The 22795-nt window shown below is 37.6% G+C and overlaps 1 protein-coding gene across 9 annotated transcripts in view; it reads right to left on the minus strand.

Moving 5' to 3' along the window:
• Positions 1-593: 593 nt before the first annotated feature.
• GREB1 (growth regulating estrogen receptor binding 1) overlaps positions 594-22795 on the minus strand; it is an 87050-nt gene continuing 64848 nt past the window's right edge. For all 9 annotated transcript variants that reach the window (XM_048934721.1, XM_048934719.1, XM_048934718.1 and 6 more), the window contains 11 exons: positions 16716-16818; positions 14859-15017; positions 13328-13470; positions 12825-12986; positions 11793-11997; positions 10578-10752; positions 9453-9671; positions 6473-6608; positions 5815-6015; positions 3999-4137; positions 594-2402 (listed from right to left, as the gene is read on the minus strand). In XM_048934721.1, coding sequence (XP_048790678.1) covers positions 2239-2402; positions 3999-4137; positions 5815-6015; positions 6473-6608; positions 9453-9671; positions 10578-10752; positions 11793-11997; positions 12825-12986; positions 13328-13470; positions 14859-15017; positions 16716-16818 — 1806 coding nt within the window. In that variant the 3' untranslated portion in view covers positions 594-2238. The remainder of the gene's footprint in view (positions 2403-3998; positions 4138-5814; positions 6016-6472; positions 6609-9452; positions 9672-10577; positions 10753-11792; positions 11998-12824; positions 12987-13327; positions 13471-14858; positions 15018-16715; positions 16819-22795) is intronic.

Genomic DNA, 22795 nt, shown 5'->3' on the forward strand with positions numbered 1-22795 from the left:
TCCTAACATTTCAGTAGTCAAACTGAATATATTAAAATGTTGTTAGAAAAGCAAGAATTTATTTATGAATATGCTGGACAGTACCATATTTCTCTACCACTTCTATTATGAAAAAAAGAAAAAACACATATATTTGCTCTGAAATAAATTCTTAAGACTACAGTGAACAACCAGAAATTTTGCTGTGCAAAGTCCCCATCTCTGAAAGCAGAACTGAAAGGTTTCTTGTTTCAATAAATACTTTAGGCATTTTTTCCATTAGAGAGGTTGATTCATGGAAAAAATGCCTTCTAAGGACTTGCAAAACAAATCATCTCATATCTAAAACATAAGAAAAGTTTGCAAATGTTTGGCATAAATAGTTGGAGCATTTGGTTACAAGAAAGGAGATTTCAAAGCTCTGTCTTTAGCCCAGAGTTCTTTTAAAGACTCATGTACCTTAGAGGCTATGTTATGCTTTAGACCATTAACAGACGCTCTGTTTTCTCTTGTTCAGTTCAGGAAATTATTTAATCATCTTAGCCCCTTTCAACCAAACTTTCTCCTCCCCCAACCCTCCCCCCACAAAAAACATCCAGTGCTATACACCACCAAGACAGATATCCATGCAGTATTGACTTTATTTATAAAGAATAGTTTGGACAAGAATGTCACATTCCTTTAAAAAGTTTAAATTAACTAACCAACAGGTGAAAACTGCACAGGTGGTGCTATTTACATAAGATAATGTCCATCTTCCTTCCCAAAACTTAAACAAAGCCAATCTCACTCTGAAGGAAAAACAACAGAATACATAAGCACACTGATTTCTAGCAGTTATCTTGCAAATAGCAGCCTGTCTCTTGTAAATAGCAGTCAAGTCTCTCGTATTTACTGAAATTACCTTTTCCTTGTAAACGCTATGAAATTTGCTCTTTGGCACAGCCATATTCATGTCATCATTTCAAGACTGATACTGTAAAGGCTTCAGGCACCTAATGGCATTTCATCAATATAAAATCAATGATACTCTCATTGGTGTATCCAGCAAGAAAGACTGCCCAAATATTAGACACCTTCTGGAAATGTCTATACTTACCCTTCCTGCATCCAGACTGAATGAAGTTTACACAGATTCTATAAAAATAAACACGAAATCTGAAACTTAGAGAATACTTGCAAAAACCTAGACAAGGATTGTGATCACTGACTTCACATATAGAGAGCACAAAAATACTGTGATGCCCGGTGCCTTTCTAGAACATGCTCTTGTATGGCCACCTAAATTCCTCAGATCCATAGTCTGTATTTTCTCACTTTTTTAGTGCACCTTGGCAAGAAAATATCCCCAGTAAGTGTATTAGGAAAGTTTCAGAACCATCTGATCCACTGTCTTGAATGCACTGGGCCTACCTTGAAGCTTGTAGTCAGTGCAAGAATTTAGTCAGAAAACAAAAACATCAGTGTTCTAGATGTAAAAATCACTTGCAGGTAAATCTCACCATTTGGTGTTCTCAGTTGTGCCAAGCAGTTTCGTTTTTATGTTTAAACGTTCAGATTTCATTGTCAAATTTATTTTCCTGGCTCTTCTTTATGCTATGAAATTCAGACGTGATTATGCTGCCATCCCAAGATTCCCGTATACTAAAACTATCCAGTTGGCATCTGTTACAAAAAAATAAGACTCCAACTGGGCTCCCATTCTTTAAGAATTATACTTTACATATCTTCATTAAAAAGCCTACCTGGATCAATTAAGAGCAATATTCTACAAGACTGTAACAATTCCTGTTGCCTTGTGCCAACTGTTAGATAAATAAGACTTGTAAAACAAAATCAAAATCTGTTCCTACATTTACGTTTCCTATTTCTGGAATGGACACAAGTTTTCTAAAACTCTTGCTTATCAACTTGCGCGTGGTCTTTTTTGTGTCAGAAGAAATGCATTCATTGATTTCCCTTCTGATTGAAATTTTTTGCTGCCACGAGGAATAATGAGTTTCTCTGTCCTTCCCAGGAATCAAGAATTACCTCCGTCAGGCGATTAAATTAGAAAATCCACTTACAGTGCTTGGAAATAAGAGGACAAATTGATTCTAATAGACAATGGCAAGTCCTGTTTCTCCTCAGAAAGCACAGCCTCTCAAAAGCCATTTCATGAGATGCTGGCAATTAGTCTCCTGTATCATTCTTCTTCTTCCTCTTCTTCTTCTTCTTCTTTTTTTTCCCTAGTTATTCAGGAAAAGTGTCTAGTTTCTATTAAATATGTCGTCCAGTCAGGAAGAAAAGTGGCCTGTCCTCTTTTGCGTTGGCAGTCTGGAATTCATCCCTCAATCGAAACTGCCATTCATCTTCCAGCTCCAGCCGGACAACAGTCTGGCGAAGAGAATTCCGGTCTTGACAAATAACACACAGGGTGGCACCTAAGTAAACAGTCAGTAAGAAACCCATGTGAGTATCAGCCTTGTTCTCAAATCGCCCATCTCCCACCACCTCTTAGCAAGAGGAATTTCCACCACTTCCAAAACAGGAGCTACAGATATTCTTGAGTGAAAACTAAGACATTTAGGTTTTTTGGAGAGTTATCTTCAGTTCCCTGTTTATCAGGGTCTTCTTCTGTAACCTGGGATATCTAGTATTCATCTAGTACACAGGATTAGCAATACATTCCTTCTCTTTGGAGAAAGAAAGATCAAATCTGTCAAGTCAAAGAGGGTGGTGACAGAAAACAAAGTAATACCTTACATCCATTACTGTTCTAGCCCTGATAGAACATTACTTTGTTAAGTGAAACCCTCACTGAACAAAACACACCACAAGCCAATCCCCACAATAGCTAATTAAGCTCTGTGTGTTTTGCTGACCAGAAATGATCTAATATGAACTGTTTTGACTGGCATGCTGATACTATTTCAACACATATACACACATGATTTCCTGGCTCTTGAAAAAAGTGCTCAGTCAAGAGGAAATCACCTCACCTGCTCTCATTACTCTGCAAAAGAGACAGTGAGATAGAAGGAGATGCCCAAGACAGAAACAGCTGAGAATACAATAAAAGTAAAGAGAGTCAAGTGGTGTTTAATGCTTAACTGACTGATTAGAAGGTCAACTAAACTGCCAAGGGAAACAGGGAACTCTTGAATCAAATACACTTTGTGCTACACACTGCAAAAATCATCTGATTTGTGCAGGCTTCTTGTCACTCGAAAAAAATGCCGAGTAACTTTGAATGGAAGCAGTCCTTTTATACTTCAAATGTGGACATTGCTCCAGAATGCAAATAGACACAGGGACTCACGTGGCTTCAGTAGCACATGCAGGTAAAGCATTGTGTACCCTAATCTGTGCTACAGATACCTATACAAAACTGCATTAACTACAAAAAAGAACATGGCAGTTCATAACTTCTGTTTTAAGAAGGCAGTGGCAGTGGTGTTTATACTCCAGTGACAGATGTAGCTGAGTGAAACAAATCCCCAGAGCACTGAATCTCTACAACAGCAGCAGAACAATCCAAAAGAAGTTGCAATACAGACAGAAGTGATTTGTCTCCAGTGCTGTCCATGATCATATGCACTATGTGGAGAAACTGGATACTAAGAATAACTTTTAATGATAGCATTTATATTTCCAGGAACAGCAAACAGATTCTGATGGAGTCTTATCATCATGCATTTTTTCTTGACAACTGAAAAAACATCACTTGCAAGAACACAATGGGTGAACGTTTCATACATAATCATTTTCAAATATAAGGTAACAATTTATGTGTTTACACTATGCATAGCAGTGTGGACCAAACGTTGTTTCCCTGTCTGCAGAACTCTTAACACTGTTATGGATGAATCATCAAATATCAGAGATGGTAGGGCATATAAACACAAATATAAATACACACATGTGCATGGACAGTTTTTCACATAACATTCAAAATCAATGGTGCTTTCCCCCTTTTGATCCCAGATTTCCAGTGACCATGTCATATAATTCCCTGTAATAAAACAGTTGAGGCTCACCTTTAAGAAAATGGAACTTCTTCAAAAAGCTAGCTACAACAAAGGAGTCACAGAGGTACAGCAGGAGACCACTGAATGTCAAACCAGAGGAACTGATATTCAGAGAGTGAGGCCGTGAACTCACATAGCAAACTGCAATCTGATTGGGAGGGGATAAGAAACATAGAAATTAGCTTTCTTCAGGCTTCTTCACATCAACCTGACAGTATTTGCACCTGATCCACCTTCAGACTTGCTTTCCAACTCCAAACATTATGATCATTACTGTTCCTTTGTAACAATTCCTCTACTTATTAAAAAGCAATCTAAAAGCAGTATCTGTAACTATTCATTAGTCATAATTACTCATTACTACTATAATCATGAGGTTTAGATATGAATGGTTTGAAAGCTGCAGTAATGATGGCTCTCCACATCCATAACTCTGTGACCTATGCAGCACAGTTTATCTACACAAGCATAAATATAGTAACTGCACAGTCTGACACAAGAAAAACCCTATAGAAAGGTCTAATGCCATTTACATCACAAAAGGATTAAAAAATCAGTATAGTTGTGCATCTACATAATTGCATGAAGTTTCCTACTGTCTAATTGCTTTTTCTATTATTAATCTCCTATTCCAGTGGGAACTAGGAGTATTTATAGCATCCTTTCAGGTTTTGTAAATTTCAGGTTAAGGAATCCTCTACATATAACTGGACTTCCGAAGTGCCTTTCTACTCACTTGGGGCAGACGCACATCCAGCCGAAATCAGCTTGATTCAGTGGAGGAAGGTTGACTCACAGCAAGAGAAACTGGCGCAAGATTTCTCTATTTATACATAGTGTAGATGCAATAATTCCTTCAACCCTGCTGTATCATATACTAGCTCAGGTAACAATTCCCAAACTGAATTTAACTGAAAGGATGCAGTGGATGAAGGCACTAACAGCACAGTGCCCTTCCATGGATTTTGTTTTTTCAGGCATGATGGGAAGCTCAGCCAGAAAGGACTGGAATCAATCATAGAATCACTCAGGTTGGAAAAGACTTTAAAGATCATTGAGTCCAACCACAGCCTAACCATACTACCCTAACTCTAACAACCCTCTGCTAAATCATGTCCCCAAGCAAGAAAGACAGAGATCAAAATGTTCTGGAAGCAGCACAGATTGGAAGGTCATTACACAGCTGTTTTGGTAAAGAAGTTAAGTTAGTAAATGCAGCAAGACTGATTTTCATTTAGTATTTAAGTCAAGTGAAAAGATAAAAATAGATTAGTGAAAATCAGCTCCTTACTATCGCACTTCTACATGACCTACATTTGTATTTAAAAATAACCTTGGCTTTAGGTCCAAAGCCACCGGGGAGAGCCAACGGATCTTAAATGCTGATGTCAGCCTCTCCCACTCTGACTGTGTATCTTGGTATTTGCTGCTCTGACTCAGCTTGTCAGTTAAAAGTGGACAAAAACTTTTGTATTTCGAAGTGCTTTTTAAGGACTAGTTAGTGTTTGTAAAACTCTTGTGGAAGATATTTGATGTAGGAAGGACCAAATTACAATGGACTGGGAAAACACTTCTTAAAAAAAAAGTGTTCTATGTAAGTTAAAAATCTAATACCACTCACCAATTCTATTGGACAACTCTGATATTGCTCTCCATGTACTTTATTTGTAGTTTCTCCCAATATCTCTATAAGACCAATTTAACACCACAGGGTTCTAATATCTGTTAATTTGAAGGCTGTGTTCTGAAGGCATCCATCAACAAACTCATCCAAAACATAGGCAATACATTCCTAAAGCAAAATAAAGATTTCTTTGTTTCATACCTGCGGTCCTAAGTTGAGGTAACAGTCAACAGAGAGCACTGGATGTCTATAATTCTTCAGTGAGAGAGGGAAGAAGCGATGGCTGTGATACTGGAGGTATTTTTCTAGGAGTAACTGGGCAGGTGCTGCCAAGAAGGTATGCTTGCTGTCAGGAGCACAAATGTATTGAGCAGGTGAGATTGAAACTGGAATGTCAGATACCTATGAGGAAAAAATATTTCTGGCACAGATCAATCCTGATCAATCACATTGCATTTATCTGAATTCTGGTTTGTACAAAACACATCTCAACCCAAAAATCTAAGACTTATACAAGAATAGTCATTCAGACAAACGTATCTGCTACTAAAAATGTTGAGAGATTCAAATAACTATATTTGTAGTTACAGAGACTTAGAGTTTTCTTCTTTGATACCAAAGTACTCCTGAATATGAAATCATTTGAAGATGAGTAATCAATACTTTACACTTACAGTGAATGGTTATCTTTACTGTAAAATGTTATTTGGGGTAATTTTGAAAATTGGATTTTAGAAAAAAAAGAAGCAAACGTATCCCATTACTGGCATCTGAACCATTAATATCTCAGCTCTCCTGGTTACAGGGTACGAAAGGGAAAACGAAATTTTAACAAGGAAGAAGAAGTCTCAGTTCCCACCTTGGACTTAATGTGGAAGGATCTTTGTCCTCCTACTGCAATTTGCTTTTTCATGACACTGAAGTGATTGAACCGACAAATAAGAAGGCCAGCACTGTGGACACGCAAGTTGAAGTCAACATCATCACAGGTAAATCTAGGGAGAATAAAATCACAGCACTTCAGAGGAAAGTTTCTCATCACAGACTAACAAGTATAAGCACTCAGGGTCTTTGATCAATACCATATGAAGGAGAGCTAACAAACATACCAACACTTCATTTAGTAGTAATCAGTCAGGGAAAGAGACTTCAGCTTTGAAATAAGTGAGGTCAGTAGCAATAACCAGAATGAATTCAAAAAGATCAGAATGAGGGAGGGAACCATTAGGGAATGAAATAACCAGAAACGCAGGGGAAAGCAGAAAGAGGAAGGTACCAAAATGCCAGGGAAATGACCCAGGAGTTAAAAACATTTCTTTGCCTCTTAGTACAATAGTGCAGTCATGGAGAAAATATACACAAATATTTCCTTGACCTAAAAAAGGTCAATGAAATTAATTCCTTTGACTTCCAAGGAAATGGAAAAGGCCCTACATTTGATCTGTCAAATGCAAAGAAGTCTGCCTAATCATTTTTCCTTTAGAATAGAAATATCTGTTGTTGACAATAGAACAAAGGGCAATGGGCACAAGCTAAAACACAGGAAGTTCCATGCAAACCTGAGGAAAAATCTCTTTGCTGTGAGGGTGACAGAGCACTGGAACAGGCTGCCCAGACAGTCTCCTTCTCTGGGGATACTGAAGAACCTTTTGGATGCTTTCCTGTGTAACCTACTGCAGGGAACTTGCTATAGCAGGGGGTTGGACTCAATGATGTCCAGATGTCTCCTTCAATCCCTGCAATTCTGTGATATCCAGTAATTTTGTTTTATACTCCCCTACAGAAATAATGCAATTTTACGTAAGTAGAGAAAAAATTATTTGAAGACAAAGACCCTTTTCTTAATCCAACAGAACTTCTGGAACAGAGAAATAAAGTAAGCAGAATGAGGCCAAACATCCTTGAGCTGAATTTGACCTATTTCAACAATAAGACGGAACAGAAGGTAAACTTCTAAAGCTGACAACATTTAAATCCTCTGGCCTTTGGAAAATTCAGCCTCAGTTCTCCATTTGGAATGCAGATTTGTACAGCAAACAGGATGATGTGCAGAGCTGTGGAATTAACATCCAAGGCTTGGATTTAAAACAGCGAAGTATTTACTGCAACAACAGACATCAGTAAGAAAAACGATATTTTATTGTATGTTTTGAAAACCCTCTTTGATTTTAGCAATATTTATGTGGATACTTGTTATCCACATATCCCAGTGTCTCTGTGTTTTAAAATATACCTTTTTCATTGCTAGCTCAGGCTTGGACTGTCACGTAATGCTTCAACCTCAACAGCACCCACATAAAGCAATATGGATTAAAGACACAGGCAGGAAATGGATTATGTGGTCTGGCATTCCTGACCTTTTAGCATTGCTGCCCATGCTTGTATCATTTTATTTTATTGCACTGTCGTTTTCTTCATTAGCAGTTCATAATGCTTCATAAGATAATACCACTGGACTGCTTGGGAGCAGTGTTCTGTATCAGAAGATGAACAGGAGCAAATTTAAAATGCTCTTTTAGTGTCAGATTGATAATGATAGGAATTTAGGTCATCTGTTTATCCAGACTAATGAAAGTAGAAGAGCTTCCACTCAGTTAGAAATAAATTTGGACTTCAGGAGACATCTTCCTGAGAAATACAGTAGAGTTTTGCTGTGCATTTTAGATGACCTGGGCTATCCCAAATAGCTTAAAGAAAAATAAATATTTTAGATTTCCTGTAATACGTGTCAACCCCATGTGGATATATTGTGCACACTGAAGTGCCTAAAGGCTCACTTTAGACTGAGGAATCCCACCTCTGACAATAGCTACTTCATTCTGTTGTGATAAATGCTTGTTTCTCAGAACCAATACCCCAGGGTTTTTCAAGTAAATCAGTGAATGTCTGTGATGTGCTGCACCTAGTGAATGCAGTTCTGGTAACCGTGGTGATACTGTTCATGGTAGTATTTTAATTTGAAATACTCTATGTGATATAAATAAAAAGAAAAATGGGAGTTCTGTGGCAGCAGAATGTGAGAAATAATCACTAATGTTGATGTTCATTTATTGCTTTCTTCTGATTTGGCTGATAAAATAAGTGGAATAGAATAGGAATAGGAATAGGAATAGGAATAGGAATAGGAATAGGAATAGGAATAGGAATAGGAATAGGAATAGGAATAGGAATAGGAATAGGAATAGGAAGAGGAAGAGGATAGTTCAGTTGGAAGGGGCATGCAAAGATTATCCAATCCAGCTGTCTGACCACTTCAGGATTAACCAAAAGTTAAACTATACTAAATTATACTAAATGTCTCGTGAACACTGACAGGCATGACTATCTTGCTAAGAAACCTGTTCCAATGTTTGACCATCCTCATGGGAAAGAAATTTGTCTTAATATCTATTCTGATCTATATTATGCTCCTCAGCATAAAAACAAGCAAACAAACAAACAAAATCAAACAGCTGTATCTCTGTATCTCAGTTCCATCTCAGAACAAGACTTAGTTATGCACCATTCACCCACAAAGCCATGATTTCCTTTGGAAAAGTCCAAGTTGGCAGGAAGAGAAATATGGTGTTACCAGAAGGCCACTTGGATAAAACTGGGAGGCCTGCATTACAGTACACATCACTTAATGCATCTACTCCAACTCAAATGACTGCTTCTTTGAAACTGTGGGGATTAATGTCTTTTTTTAACTATTGGTAATGTGGGAAGGATTTGAATGTTCAAAAAGAAAACAAAACCCGTTTGTGCTCCATTAATAACCTCCTAAAAATCCAGCAATAGTGTATGTAAAATTTATTTGGTTCATTATGTCTTTTGAAAGACGTTACAGATTCACTTACCTGTTCTGGTTGTATTGGACATTCTGTGTCAGATCAACATTTAGCATAATGAAATCATGTACGTGGCAACACGAGAATGGTTCCTTGATCTCAGAAGTGTTTGTTTTACTGGACCATTTTCTCATCCCAATTAAAGCATAGTGAGTGACATTAGGAGTTGCTTCAATACGTTGCAGAATGTGCTTCAATGAAACATTCCTTTCAGTCCATGTATAGTCACTACAGCAATTAGGAAAATGTGTTGAAATATAGAGAGAATAATTAGAATCTTATTCGGCTGAACAATAGTTCTCAAGTCCATAGTAGTTACCAGGTAGATAGCTTCAACGTTGTACTGCTTTATTGCAATTTTTCACTTCCCATTTCAGGGTAGACTCAAAATTTAAAACTATCTAGTGCTTATGTGGTGGGAGACTGATGTGTCAGGTCAGAAATTTACCTTAGGTCTTTCAAAGTATTCACTCAGATTTCCAGATTTTTAAAGTTACCTAGATAATGTTGCAGTGTACCTGGATAATGATCACTGCAGGGTTGCTGACTTTGTGCCAGAACTTAAGTGTGCAAGCTCGTCCTAATCTACCTCTCAAATCCATAAACCTCAAAGCTTTCAGTGAGCGTTTTTCTTTTCGAAGGTTTGCTATAACTCCTGCATTGCCATCATTCTGGGAATAGACAAAGACACGTAGAACAAATAATGTTCTAAGGTTATGGAAATAAAAATACTGTTTGAAGACCTGGTGTATTGAAAGAGCCACACAGAGTGAAACTGACAAACGATCCAGCAGAAAGCAGTTGCCTGATTTGCACAGAAATGTCTTTCAGCTTCCTTAGAAAAATCCTACTGAAAACGTACACATGAATGGCTGTGTTTGCTCAGTGTATGAAGGACTGTTTTCAGAACTTGAAATCTGCAGTTCTAGTTTGAACCAGAGCAAGGCACTTAAATCCTCAGGGGACAGAAAAGCAAAACAAGCAGTAAACATTGTGGAAAACAATTTTTCAAATGACAAATATTATGCTCTGCTTGTACAGGGTAAAAGTAGTATATGAAATGTCATTTTAAAACTGATATGCTGTGAAAGCTTAAAAGAGATCAGCTGAAAGAGCAAGAGGTCTTCTATTTACCTTTTCCTGTCTCCTGAACAATCGACTTCTACTGCATTCCACATAACACAGGAGTCATCTGAAATGACAATGAAAGGCCAAATGTCCTGCGGCTTTATGCCCAGCTCCTCCTGCCGATTTCGTTCTAGCTCCAAGTTATGATAAGACAGCTCTTTGATCAGGAAGTGTGCCGCACCTGAAACCAAGGACATAATCTATAAGATGAAAAGTAGGGGCAGAAGTTGTTTGCTTTTAACTTGAAATCCTTTAGAAGAGAATATTTCTGGACCCCAGGATATGACTCACTCTGAAGGCTTCAATGTCCTAACACTCCCCAGAGCCAACATAGTGTATCTGTGGCCAAGATAATGACTGACAGAAACCCACTGGAAAGCATGCAAAATAAAGCCTGATCTCTGTGCTAAGATTTCTTAATATGTGAAGGGTTGAGTGACTGATCATTTTAACCTGACAGACAGTGCTTCAACTATTGTAGTGTAAACTAGAAATGTGGGTTAACATTAACTGAATGACATGGGAGTGATTTCTCTTGATTCTCTATTCTCAGTGATCGTCACTACTGCTGTCTACAAATTGCATCACTAATGCGAGGTGCTGAATACTTCACAGATATTATATTAACAGAATCTACCCAAGAGATGTATCTGACTGGTATGCTCATTAATCTTTACCCATCTCATTTCTCCCACACACACCTGAAGCTGTAATAGAGGGCTTCCAGTCTCATGAACTCAGTTGTTTCACTTCCATGAAATGCAGCAGTTACCTCCTCTACCAGAAAGTGTGAGCACAATTCAGTTGAGCAAACAGAAGCATCTAGCAATATTTGGTACCTGAGTATCTCTGGGTACCTGAGATTCCTATGCAGAATTAGCTGGAAATAGCATGCAACTTAGTTCTAGAAGGCAGAGTAGGTAATTCCATCTGAATTAACTACCCTCATTTCTATTTAAAATCAAGAGAGAAGAAAAAGTATTTTCATGTGATTCATCTAGCTTGTTCTAGGTGATCTGGATTAAGTGAACTGCACCGAAGACTGTTACACAGACTGTTACACAAGACTGTCTTCAAAGAGAATCCAGATCATCAGATATGGTAGCTATAATATCCATATCTGTATCTACATATATCTACATTTCAATTTGAATAGCACCACCTCAAGGGCCCAAGTCACATGTCCATATTTTTTTATGTCACACTTCATGTCACACTTACCCACTCCTGCACTGTTGAAAATGCTTGGAAGAACAAGCATAATGTGGTTGGGCCAGTACTTTTTATATATGGCCATTTCGTATTCCTTGACAACTAAAACATGCAGATGACTGGCTCCATCCATTGCATGATATAAATTGAAAAGCCCATGTTCATGGCGCCCAGTGGTGGGAGTAAAAGTGGGGCTTTTTATGAAATCTTCACTCTGTAAGTGAATCGAAGATAAGTTTCTTTATTAAGCTGGATAATGTTTAAACAAGAACCAGGTCCATCAACAGAGCAAATTGGTTTAAGTTTCACTACATTGCTACATTTAAAATCAGCTTAATGGGAAAATAAACAAGTTTTATAAGAGTTGGAAAAAAAAGAAAACTCCATCTACTAACTTATCTATCTGGTGAGACAGTGGTGAATTGGATAGGACTGGTAATTTTTACTGCCAACTACTCATGGACCTTGAGGCTAGATCTGGAAAAGGGTTCAGATCTGTATGACAGAACATGGTAAGAAACATATTAGTCCAAAACTGTAATATAAGTCTTCTGACTGGCTATCATTCTACAAGTGTATCCTGCAATTCTTTGGATAGTCTTAAAGCCTTGGCAAAGATTCTTTGTTTTTAAGAAATCATCTGAGCACTTATGCATAATAAGATTGAAAATCCATTGCCTTTCTTTACAGTAAAAATTGCTTCCTTACAGTCGGTAAACTGTATGACAAACAAAACCACATCTCTGAGGCCAGTTGCTGAAACTGTTCTCGCTTTAACGCCTTAAACCCATAACCAAAAAACTTTAACCTCAGATAAGAATGTAAATGTGAAAAAAAACCAGCCTTGGTAATGAGAAAAAACTTATCAGTTGCTTGACAATTTTGTTTCATGTCTCTCTTTCTGGGAGAAAATACAAGCCTGTGTTAGGTCCTTATCATCTCTTGACAGCACGATCAGAAATGTAAAGAATCCTACAACGAATCTTAAAGATGGTTGTGTCTCTCTCCTATATATGGCCACAAATATAATAATTCATCTACCTTATCTGTGACTAGTGGCAGCCTCATGCTTTCCAGTTGTCTTCCTGGTTGGCTAAAGACAAAATGATGCTCCTTTGACTTTGGAATGATAAAATGAAGCTGGATCTCTTCTCCCAGCATGGAATAGGAAAAGGCAAATGCATGCAGAGTGGACTCATAAAGCTGAGGATGGGAAAAATAGGATAATTCCAGTGGTTAGTGTCAAAATTATTTCCTATGAGGTCTCCCTGTGGTGAATATGCATTCATAACATTACCAAGCACATAATGTTCCTCTGAAGGCCCCAGATTACATGAGGAACAGAAACTCTATAGTCCCCAGGTCTGATGTCTAGTCAAGGCAGGCAAACCTCAAGACATAATAAAATCCAACAATCAGCTCTTTCTTTAATCTACACAAACAAATTGTAAGTCAATTTAGCTACAGTGAATAAACACAAAACTGTGTTTGGGTTGTGTCTGCTTCAATATCTGATCTAAATATTAATGTCTGGAAATTTTTACCTGGTATCTGGGATTGAAACCCATATACTGATGGCACTGTTCACAGTGATGGTAGGTGTTATACGCTGCATACTTGGATAATCTCATTCTAGTTGTTTGACGGTGGGTGTACATATCCTCCTGCCTTCTGCTAATGGGTCTGTCTATTAAAAACAGAAACAAAATGTATGTAACATATATGGGCATATATAACATATATAACATATATAACATATATAAGGCCAGAATGTATTCCTTTGTGACAAATTGTTTCTGTCACTTAAATAAAGAACGATGGCAGGATTAAACACATGCAAAACAAGGTAGAATTTCATTCTGAGCATTGTAGTGGTAAGTCCATAAACTTGCTGAGGTTGCAATATTTCCCTTTGATTGGGTTATTAAAGGCAATCTTAAACAGCATTTTCCCCACCATCAGTCCCTAAGCATTGCCATGCATAAGTAGGTGTCAGCCAGACTTTGTGCCACATCACACTTGAATGAATTCCTATGCACTTCAAAATTGACCTGTCTAAACTCTCTCTCTCCAACTTTGGCTATAAAGATATTACAGAAGACACTGACAAAAACCTCACTGAAGTCATTGATCTTCCTTTGTCCACCCTGCCAGTCATCTCATGATAAAAGGCAATTAGGTTTGTCAGTCATTATTTGCCTATGATTCTTCCATGCTAGCTGTTCCCAATTACTGTCCTGTTCTTTATGGTCCTGGACATGATTTGCAGGAGGGTTGGATCCATAACTGTTTTGTGGACTGAGAGTGGGCTGAATGGGCAGTAATTGCTTTGACCTTCCTTCTTGTCCTGAAAAAGACAGGCAATGATATTTGCCTTTTTTCAATCTCCAGGAATCTCCATCCACTGTCGTTACCTTCTAAAGGTGGTATGATGTTGGCGAGCACTCTTGGTGTGCTTGGATGCATCCTACCCATGTTTCCCCAGCTGGCTTACGTATGGGACCATAAGATAAGAGTTATTTCACCTGGCCATAGGCATTTTCAATTGTTATTTGCCTGTAAGCTAGATGAGTGCCACAGACCGCAGAAAGACACAAACACATCTGCAATCCATGTGCCCTAATTTAAATGCATACTTTATCTAAAGTTTACTTCAGAAGTGCTTATTTCTTATGAATAATTATTAAAGGAGTCCAGAGGACTATTTCACACCTTAATACCACAGGAATTTAAATCTGAACACATACATATCACCTTTTCCAAACCTAAACCAAAAAAACCCATTAAGATCTCTAAGAACATAAAGAACGACATTGCAATAGAAAACATTAAAATACTCACTTTTTGTGGGATCAGAGTGTTTTTAATGAGACTACCTCTTTAATATGCCATAAAACATTAATAAGGCTACTAATCTAGTGTTTCATCTAACAAACTACAAATCTTTTTTCAATTATGATTTAGTCAAGTGCAATTCTGACAGTTTTACACTGTTTAAAAGTCAACATGATTCACCTGCTAAAACCAAATAAATGTATGTATGTGTAACATTCAACAGATTTTTCAAATTCTAACCTTCACTGTTTACAGCCTGAAGCTTGGAACAAATCAGACTTGCATCTTCATATTTTGGGTCATGGATAGTATAGTCAAAAGGGATCTTCTTAAACATCTCCAAATCTGGCCATGTATCTCCAGGCTGATGGTAGCATTGATCTGATTGTTCTTTTATGTCTATGAAATTATTGAAAAATAAAAAGTAATGGAATTACAATTACAAATATGCCTTTTATTATTATAGAATGTTTTGCTATGAGTACAATTCTTGCATCATTTTTTAATCATTCTCATTAAGCAACATTATTATGCATAAAGAGGTGCAGATTTGAACAAATATACCTCATTTCTCACTGCAATTTTGGCTTTTAATTCATAATGAAAACAATTTTTAAGGCGCTAGGAAGGCTGATTTACCTGTATCTGGACATTTGCAGTCTTTCCACTGCACATCTGTGAGCTGAGTGAAGAAAAAATACTTACTGGGAAAAAGAAACTCCACAAAAAAACTTATTGGGAAAAAGAAACTCCACTTCAGAAATTGGGAGTTAAGTACCATGCAGAGTTAAAGTCAAATGCCTCTTCTAAGGGGCACTAAAGGCCAGAGGAATTGAAATCAGGCTTTTTTTGAAACAGGGAAATTGACATAAAACAAACAAGCAAGCCAACAAACATATGCACATTAATCCTAATGAAATACTTTTTTACTTTTGTCAAGGCGATGAAAGTAGTGAAAAGTTCAATCTGGGGATCAGTTGCCAGCTATTGTAAAGAGCTACAACTCAGTGTCTATTAATATGAAATGATTATTTAAAATTATTATAAATTATTTAAAATCCAAAGTAAATATGAACTCAGATTGAATTAATCAGATGGTGAATTTCCAATAGAAGGGCATTCGTTACATTCAGTATTCCTTGTACCTGCATAAACCCTTCATCTATGTAACCTTCTAAATCAGCTTTTAAATTTGGCATATTATTCTGCACAACTACTTTGCTCAGAGCTGTATTTAATGACAGAAGTGTAGTAAAATCAGGAAAAGATGTCATCTGCTGTGTGAAGTTAAAGCAGCACGAGTCAGGTTGTGATTTTAAAGCATAGACGCTGTTCCATGCTCCCCTTTCCTTATGGCACCCAACTTTCACTTGTGATTTCGTGTTGATTTAACTTGCCATGTTGGTTGCTAACAACAACATCAGAGCTTGGCTTTCCAGTCAGGTTACCAGATCTTCCTACATTCCTGCTCAGCCCCATGCTGAACTCGGTGGCCATGCAGCTGTCCTCCTATCAAACCCTGGGCTCCCCGGATAAGCTATTCTACTATTATATGGTTTCTCTATCCATAATTGATCCATACTTCTGTGGCTGAGTATCTAGAATTAGGAGAAAGTGAGTAAATGATAATTTTAGAATTTCAGACTAAAACTAGTTATTAGAAAGCAGGAAATGTTTTTTTCTTCATGTGGTCTTATGTATTTAGAAAATATAACATTGCTCCTGGCAATACAAAAGTGTCAGTGTTTCACTGATTGCTTTTATGCAATTTGCCTCAAAAGTTCATTCCAATTTTAAACTTAAAAATGATGGCTGGATATCATCAAATGTACATAAAAGCAGATAGTTATTTACCAAGAAAAACAGAGGTTTGTGGAGAGGAAGGCTAAACTCTAAATGATGAGTGAAATATTGAAATGTTCTTAAGTATCAGTTGAAGATCACAAAAAAATCTAAAAATATTTCAACAATATTTCTAATTGCTGAGGTGAACAGCATAGAAAATGCAGAAAAAAATACTGCTTAAATTAATATAACGAGTCTCTAAATTCTCCAGAAGCAAATTATATTTATATATTATTTATAACAAGAACTTACTAATGTTGATTTCTTCCTCATCATAAACATCCACTTCCGTCAGCCTGATCAGCATTCTGGACAAAATACTGAGGAACTGCAGGTAGGCACCTGTTTTCCCTATCTGTAAATATACAAATCAGAAAATACAGAACTTTCATTTTCATCTGGAAATTGCAGCTGAAGTGAAACCAAATATTAATATTTAGTGTTTGCATATCCCTGTACTTTCCTATTCCCAACCATAAATGACAAGCTCAGGTGCTCGATGTTTTTTAGGTGCTCTTCATGTAGGAAGTTAGTTTGGAAAATGCATTTTGTGTCACGGGTCTAATTATAAGACAGCAAACTTGAATTTTCTCTCTCTTACAGTTGCTAAAATGGCAATGAACACTTAAAAATCCACACAAACTCCTAAAGTGTTCTAAAAACAATTCACATGATGTAAAATAACAAAAGAATTACTTCAACTCTTTTGTATTTGCACAGTTCATCAGCATACTGAGTGCTGTTGAAGTATCCTGAAGGAAGAAGTGTCAGACCTCTATTGGAGAACTTGTCCAGGCCACATCCAGTCCTTTTGTAGGTTTTTCAGCCACAGCCAGCGTTTAACTCAATTAATTGCTCAGTCTCTTCCACATAAAGTTTACTGATGATCACATGAGGAAATAACACTGTTACACTTTGAAAGGACGCAGTACAGAAGGGGAGAAAAAAAGAGACCTGCAAACTCATTTCATTCTGACAGGAGAATACGGAGTGAAGTTAACACATAGGTCAGTTATGGCATGTTCTCCTTCTGCAACTAGTTGTTCTCAGGTAGTTGAATCGGATTTTGAAATACATCTACATTAGTACTGCATTTAAACCTCAGCTTTCGTTGCCAGTGCTGGGCTATGTCAGCAACATCGTGTACTGAACAATTTAAAACAGTGCTGGACTTAATATTTCCATATTTCAAGTAGCTTTTTCATTTTCTCTCAACACTTGAGTCTTTGAAGATGGAACAAGAGCAAGTAAACATTTGCTTTTGTCAAAGTTCATCCCTGTTATTCTCAGTAAACTAGATTGCACTTGGATGAGTGTTTGGCAAGGCTTGAAAAGGGTTCCCTTTTCCCTGCTGAGGGTAAAATAAGCCCATAGACCATGTGTTCTGCTAGCACACAACTCCATGTTGTCCAGGGGTAATACAGGAAGAAGTTACTTTCCATTAGAGCACAGCCCCATGGTTGAGATATTTCTGAGTCCCACTCTGAGTTTTCATATAAAATCCTTTGAGACTCATGAGAATCTTTTTACTAACTTTGGAACAAAGCTGTAAGCTTCAATGAAATACCTGTTCCTTGGTAAGCAAGGCAAAACTACTTCATTCTCCACATTTGTGGCAAACTTGATCATACTTTGTTTTATTAGAGTGTATTTTCTACATTTTTTCTCACAGCAGTGATTACATTTCTATGCCATTATGAATGTACTCTTTTTACATGCCTCCCACCATCCTCTGATTAAACATTAAGTGGCCTGACAGATTGAGAGCTCCGTAATTTTGAACAAATGAGAGATAAATTGTCAAAAGTACAGAGCTGTCATTCCTCATCTGTTTTAAGTGTATTCTTAGAATTGTCAACAGGCTGAGAGCCTTACTTTTCCCTTTCAGTAACCATTTAAAACTTTCTCTATCAAAAACATCCACTTTCTGTTAGCTCAGGAAACAGGTTTTCACAAATAGTTTTCAACAATACATCTGGGGTCAGCAGGCTAGCCCTGAGTGGTACTTAGATGAAAGGTAGCAATTGTCTGTTGATTCAGATATACAAAGCAGTCGGGTCACAAACTGAAAATGCTGAAAACCATTCAGCATTTTTCAGGGATTGAAAATATTGGTCCCTCACCAGGAAACTAAAACATATGCACTTTTGATATTCCATGCATCACATCTTACCTAATCTCATTATCTGTCAGCTAAAAACTGTCCAGTATAACACTGAGCTCTGTGAACTGCTAGATATTAGCAGCACTGTATGGAAAATGCTGGTGGGAGCAGGCAGGAATCTCTCATTTTCAGACTGCTTCTCTGCAGGCAGAGAACCCAGGCTGAACACATGACAGAGTTTTTACTTTGACTCCCCTCACTCACATATTTGCCTGCATTTTCTGCTGAAGAAATAACTTGCTGAAATACAGAACGCTTTTCTCAGTTCATTTAGAGAGCAAAAGATTCAAAAGAAAAATGACTTCCGCTTGACAATCAACATTTGCTTCAGAAGGGAAGAGCCTTGAAAATCTGAATTTATAACATGCTCAGATAGGTAAATGTGCCTTTAAATTCAATAGTATGATTTCTGTGTTTTTTATGTGCCATCACTTGACCAGATGGAAATGCACAGAGTGTCAGCTTGCTTGAAAGTACTGAGGATTTGTCATTACACACAGCTGCCAGATCTCTCCAAAGAATTCTTGTCTCGTATGTCACTACCCTTCTTTTGCATCAGTTTTTTGGGGCATCCACAAAGAGATGCTGCAAGCAGGATAAGTCACCTGGGGGCCATACCTTGTCAGATAATTGAAGTATTTCTCTAATTTGTTTCTGGGTATCTGAACATGAAAGATAGAAGTCTGATGAATTAGAATTTGAAGGAGAAAATCACAGAAGACTTAAGTTGCAAAAATCTCGTACTTTGTGAAAACTTGCAATAAATAAGGAATGAGAATCCTGCAAAGATTTAGCATTTTGGCTTCTATTTTCATCCTAAATGCAAGGCATGATTTTGTGAGATACATAAGGATATGTTTACTCTGCAACTGTTCATTCATGAAGATTGTAGATGTACAAGAGCAAGAGGAGAGAACATGAATTCAAATCCTTCCTACAGAAAATTCCAGAAGAACAAAGGTTCCTCTTTTATGTCAAAGACCTGCAGTACCTACAGGAGTGGAAGCTGTTAAAAGATTTTGGTCACTGAACTGTATTTTCCATAGATATCTATAATAAACTGAAAACAAACTAAAAACTGGAGATTGAGAGAATCCAGTCAGAAAAATTAGATGTGCTTATTCATAAAATGGTCATCCAAAGGTCTGTTGTAGCAGGTCTAAGAGTAATGAGTTTCTCTATATTTTTTTTTTATTATTATTTTTTTTTTTTTTAAACTTGTTCCAGTCATTAGACATCGGAGCACTGGAAGTACTTCATTATTCTCACATGTTTCTAGAAAGTACCTCCTGATAACAATCTTCACATTTGGAGTAATATGGCAAAAGTGGAAATAATTCCATAAGGCTTTGCTACTTTAATTTCCAGGTGAGACAGTTCTTCACATACCACAGCAGTGGTTTTCAGACTGTGGTCTGCGAACCAGTGTTGATTCATAGAAAATATTCTGGTGGTCCACAGACAGCTGGTCAAATGGTGCTGGGTCTTCTCCTTGTTTCCACTTGCTATGTTCTGCTAAAAGACAGCTAACAAAAAATATATTAAATACTTCCCTAATACCTTTATTACATTAGAAGAATGGCATTTAAGCCCATTGTACTAAAATTTTAGGAAAAGGAGAGGAGACCCAAACAGTATGAGCAGCAGTTTTCTTCCTCAGGAAATGTCTTAAGATGGTTTTCATCCCCTGAGAGAACTTCTATGATCAGGAATGGGCAGTTACTTACAGACTACGAGCAGCTTACCTGCCTATGGAAAATGCTAGTTCTAGGCTTGTAATATTCAGGTATAAAAACAACGGCACAAAATTTTCATTTGCAGTTTGGAGAATTTTAAGATAAATGTTTCTAAGGAAAATATTTCAGTGAATTTAGACTTCCTGATAGGCATTTTGTTCAACGTCGTACATTTCTACCCATAGCTATGATACTTGTTCATGCTCACTAATGTGTTAGCTGCATGATCCAATGCAACACTAGGAAAAAACCCACACTATGGATATAACACCATAAAATCATATGGAAGAGGCCTCGAAGATCACCTAGTCCAAGCACCCAATTACCACTAATATTGCCCACTAAACCACGTCTACCATTTCCTTAAACACCTCCAGGGACAGTGACTCAATCACCTCCTTGGGCAGGCTGTTTCAGTGCCTGACCACTCTTTCTGAGAAGAAATTCTTCCTAATACCCAATCTGAACCTCCCTGGCATAACTTGAGACCATTCCCTCTAGTCCTGTCTCTAGTTATGCAAGAAAAGAAGGTGACTCCCACCTCACCACAACCTCCCTTCAGGACATTGTAGAGAGCACTAAGGTCCCTTCTGAGCCTCCTCTTCTCCAGACCAAACAATCGTAGTTCCCTCAGCAATTTCTCATTAAATTGTGCAGACCCCTCAACAGAAATATTGCCCTTCTGTGGACACACTCCAGGGCATTTATATCCTTCTCACAGTGAGGGGCCCAAAACTGAATGCAATACTTGAGATGAGGCCTCATCAGAGCTCAGTACAGAGGGATCACTTCCCTGCTTTTGTTGACTGCACTATTTCTGATATAATCTAGGCTGCCATTGGCCTTCTTAGCACTGCTGGCCCATGTTTAGCCTAGTGCTGACCAGCAATTCCATATCCTTTTCCTCTGTGCAGCTTTCCAGCCACTCTGCTCCAAGCTGTAGCATTGCCTGGGGTTGTGACCAAAGTGTAGAGCCCAATACTTGGTCTTGTTGAACTTCATCCCGTTGGCCTCAGATCATCAATCCAACCTGTCCAGATCTCTCAGCCCTTCCTACACTTCCCCACAGCTCGGTGTCATCTGCTAACTTACTGAGGGTGCACTCAGTGCCGTCATCCAGATCATGAGTAATTAAACAAGATGGGCCCAAATACTGACTCCTGGGGACCAGTTGCCAGCTGGATTTAACTCCATTCACCACCATTCTCTAGGCTCAGCCTTCCATCCAATTCTTCATTCAGCAAAGAGCGTACCTGACAAAGACATGGGCTGCCAGCTTCTCCATATAAGTGGAGAAAGGATGGAATTTCACGTAAAGAAAGTTATATTAAAGGTGTCATTCACTGCTGTACAGAGGGCCCACAGGAGCCCTATTCTGTATTTGAAAAAGAGTTTCATTTGATAGTTAAAGGTGGTGAATATCATATACCATGGTAGGGAGCTAATGAATGAGCAAGCTGCTTGTCTCAATATAACTAGCTAAATGTCACATGTCATGTGTTAAACAACAAGTCCTTCTGATGGATATGTAGAATGCTTTCAGAGGTCTCTAAATGACTATTTTGAGAAACACAGGCTTACATCTGAGACCCTAAACCATATGCTTTACGATCAGGTGAATACTAAAGCAGTATTTACATATCAGTAAATCTGAATTTTTATGGTATCTTTGGGAATAGTCTCTTTGTGAGTTGTGATATGTATACATACAAAATTCTACCAAAAAAATTGTCACAGCTTATGTTTTTCTTAGAGATTGATGTCAACAACCTGCTGCAGAATGTTATTTTTTGGTCTGCACCTTAATATGACATTCATTTTCTTGATTGTGTAACACTTCAATCTTTGGCACACACGGGCAATTTATATTAAAAGAATTGAGAGTATTGTATAACTCCTAATCGAAGTACTTTCTGGAATCCTTTACACATTACAGTAAAATTTACAGGAACTTTCAATACGAAAAGCCCATTTATGCTCTTCTTACTTCACTGCAATATACATTTGGTACTATGGAAAAAAATATTTAATAAATAGCCATATATATAGTTTCCTTTTCCAGTCAATAGGCATGAATGGCATTTATAATAGGCATAAATCCATATGGGTGGATAAAGATAAGGCAGGTAACTATATTTAGAGGAACTTTTTGTTGATACTAGAGCAACAGGAAACATGAGTCTTTGGTTTTTCCTTTCTGACTTCTGATGTTCATGTGATGTAAATATGCTCATAGACATGTGGTCTCATTGCTTCAGGAGAGTGTGAGAGGCACAGCATCAGACTTACTATGTAACGTGTACTGAACTAGGAGATGTCTTACTCAGACATAAGTATTAAACATTCTCAGAGAATTTAAAAGACAAGCAAGGAACTTCTTAGGACAATACCCATTTTTATGCATATTTTGAAATACATTTACAAACTCTTGG

The sequence above is a fragment of the Lagopus muta genome, chromosome 2 (genome assembly GCF_023343835.1).
Source record: "Lagopus muta isolate bLagMut1 chromosome 2, bLagMut1 primary, whole genome shotgun sequence".
In the NCBI taxonomy this organism is placed as follows: Eukaryota; Metazoa; Chordata; class Aves; order Galliformes; family Phasianidae; genus Lagopus; species Lagopus muta.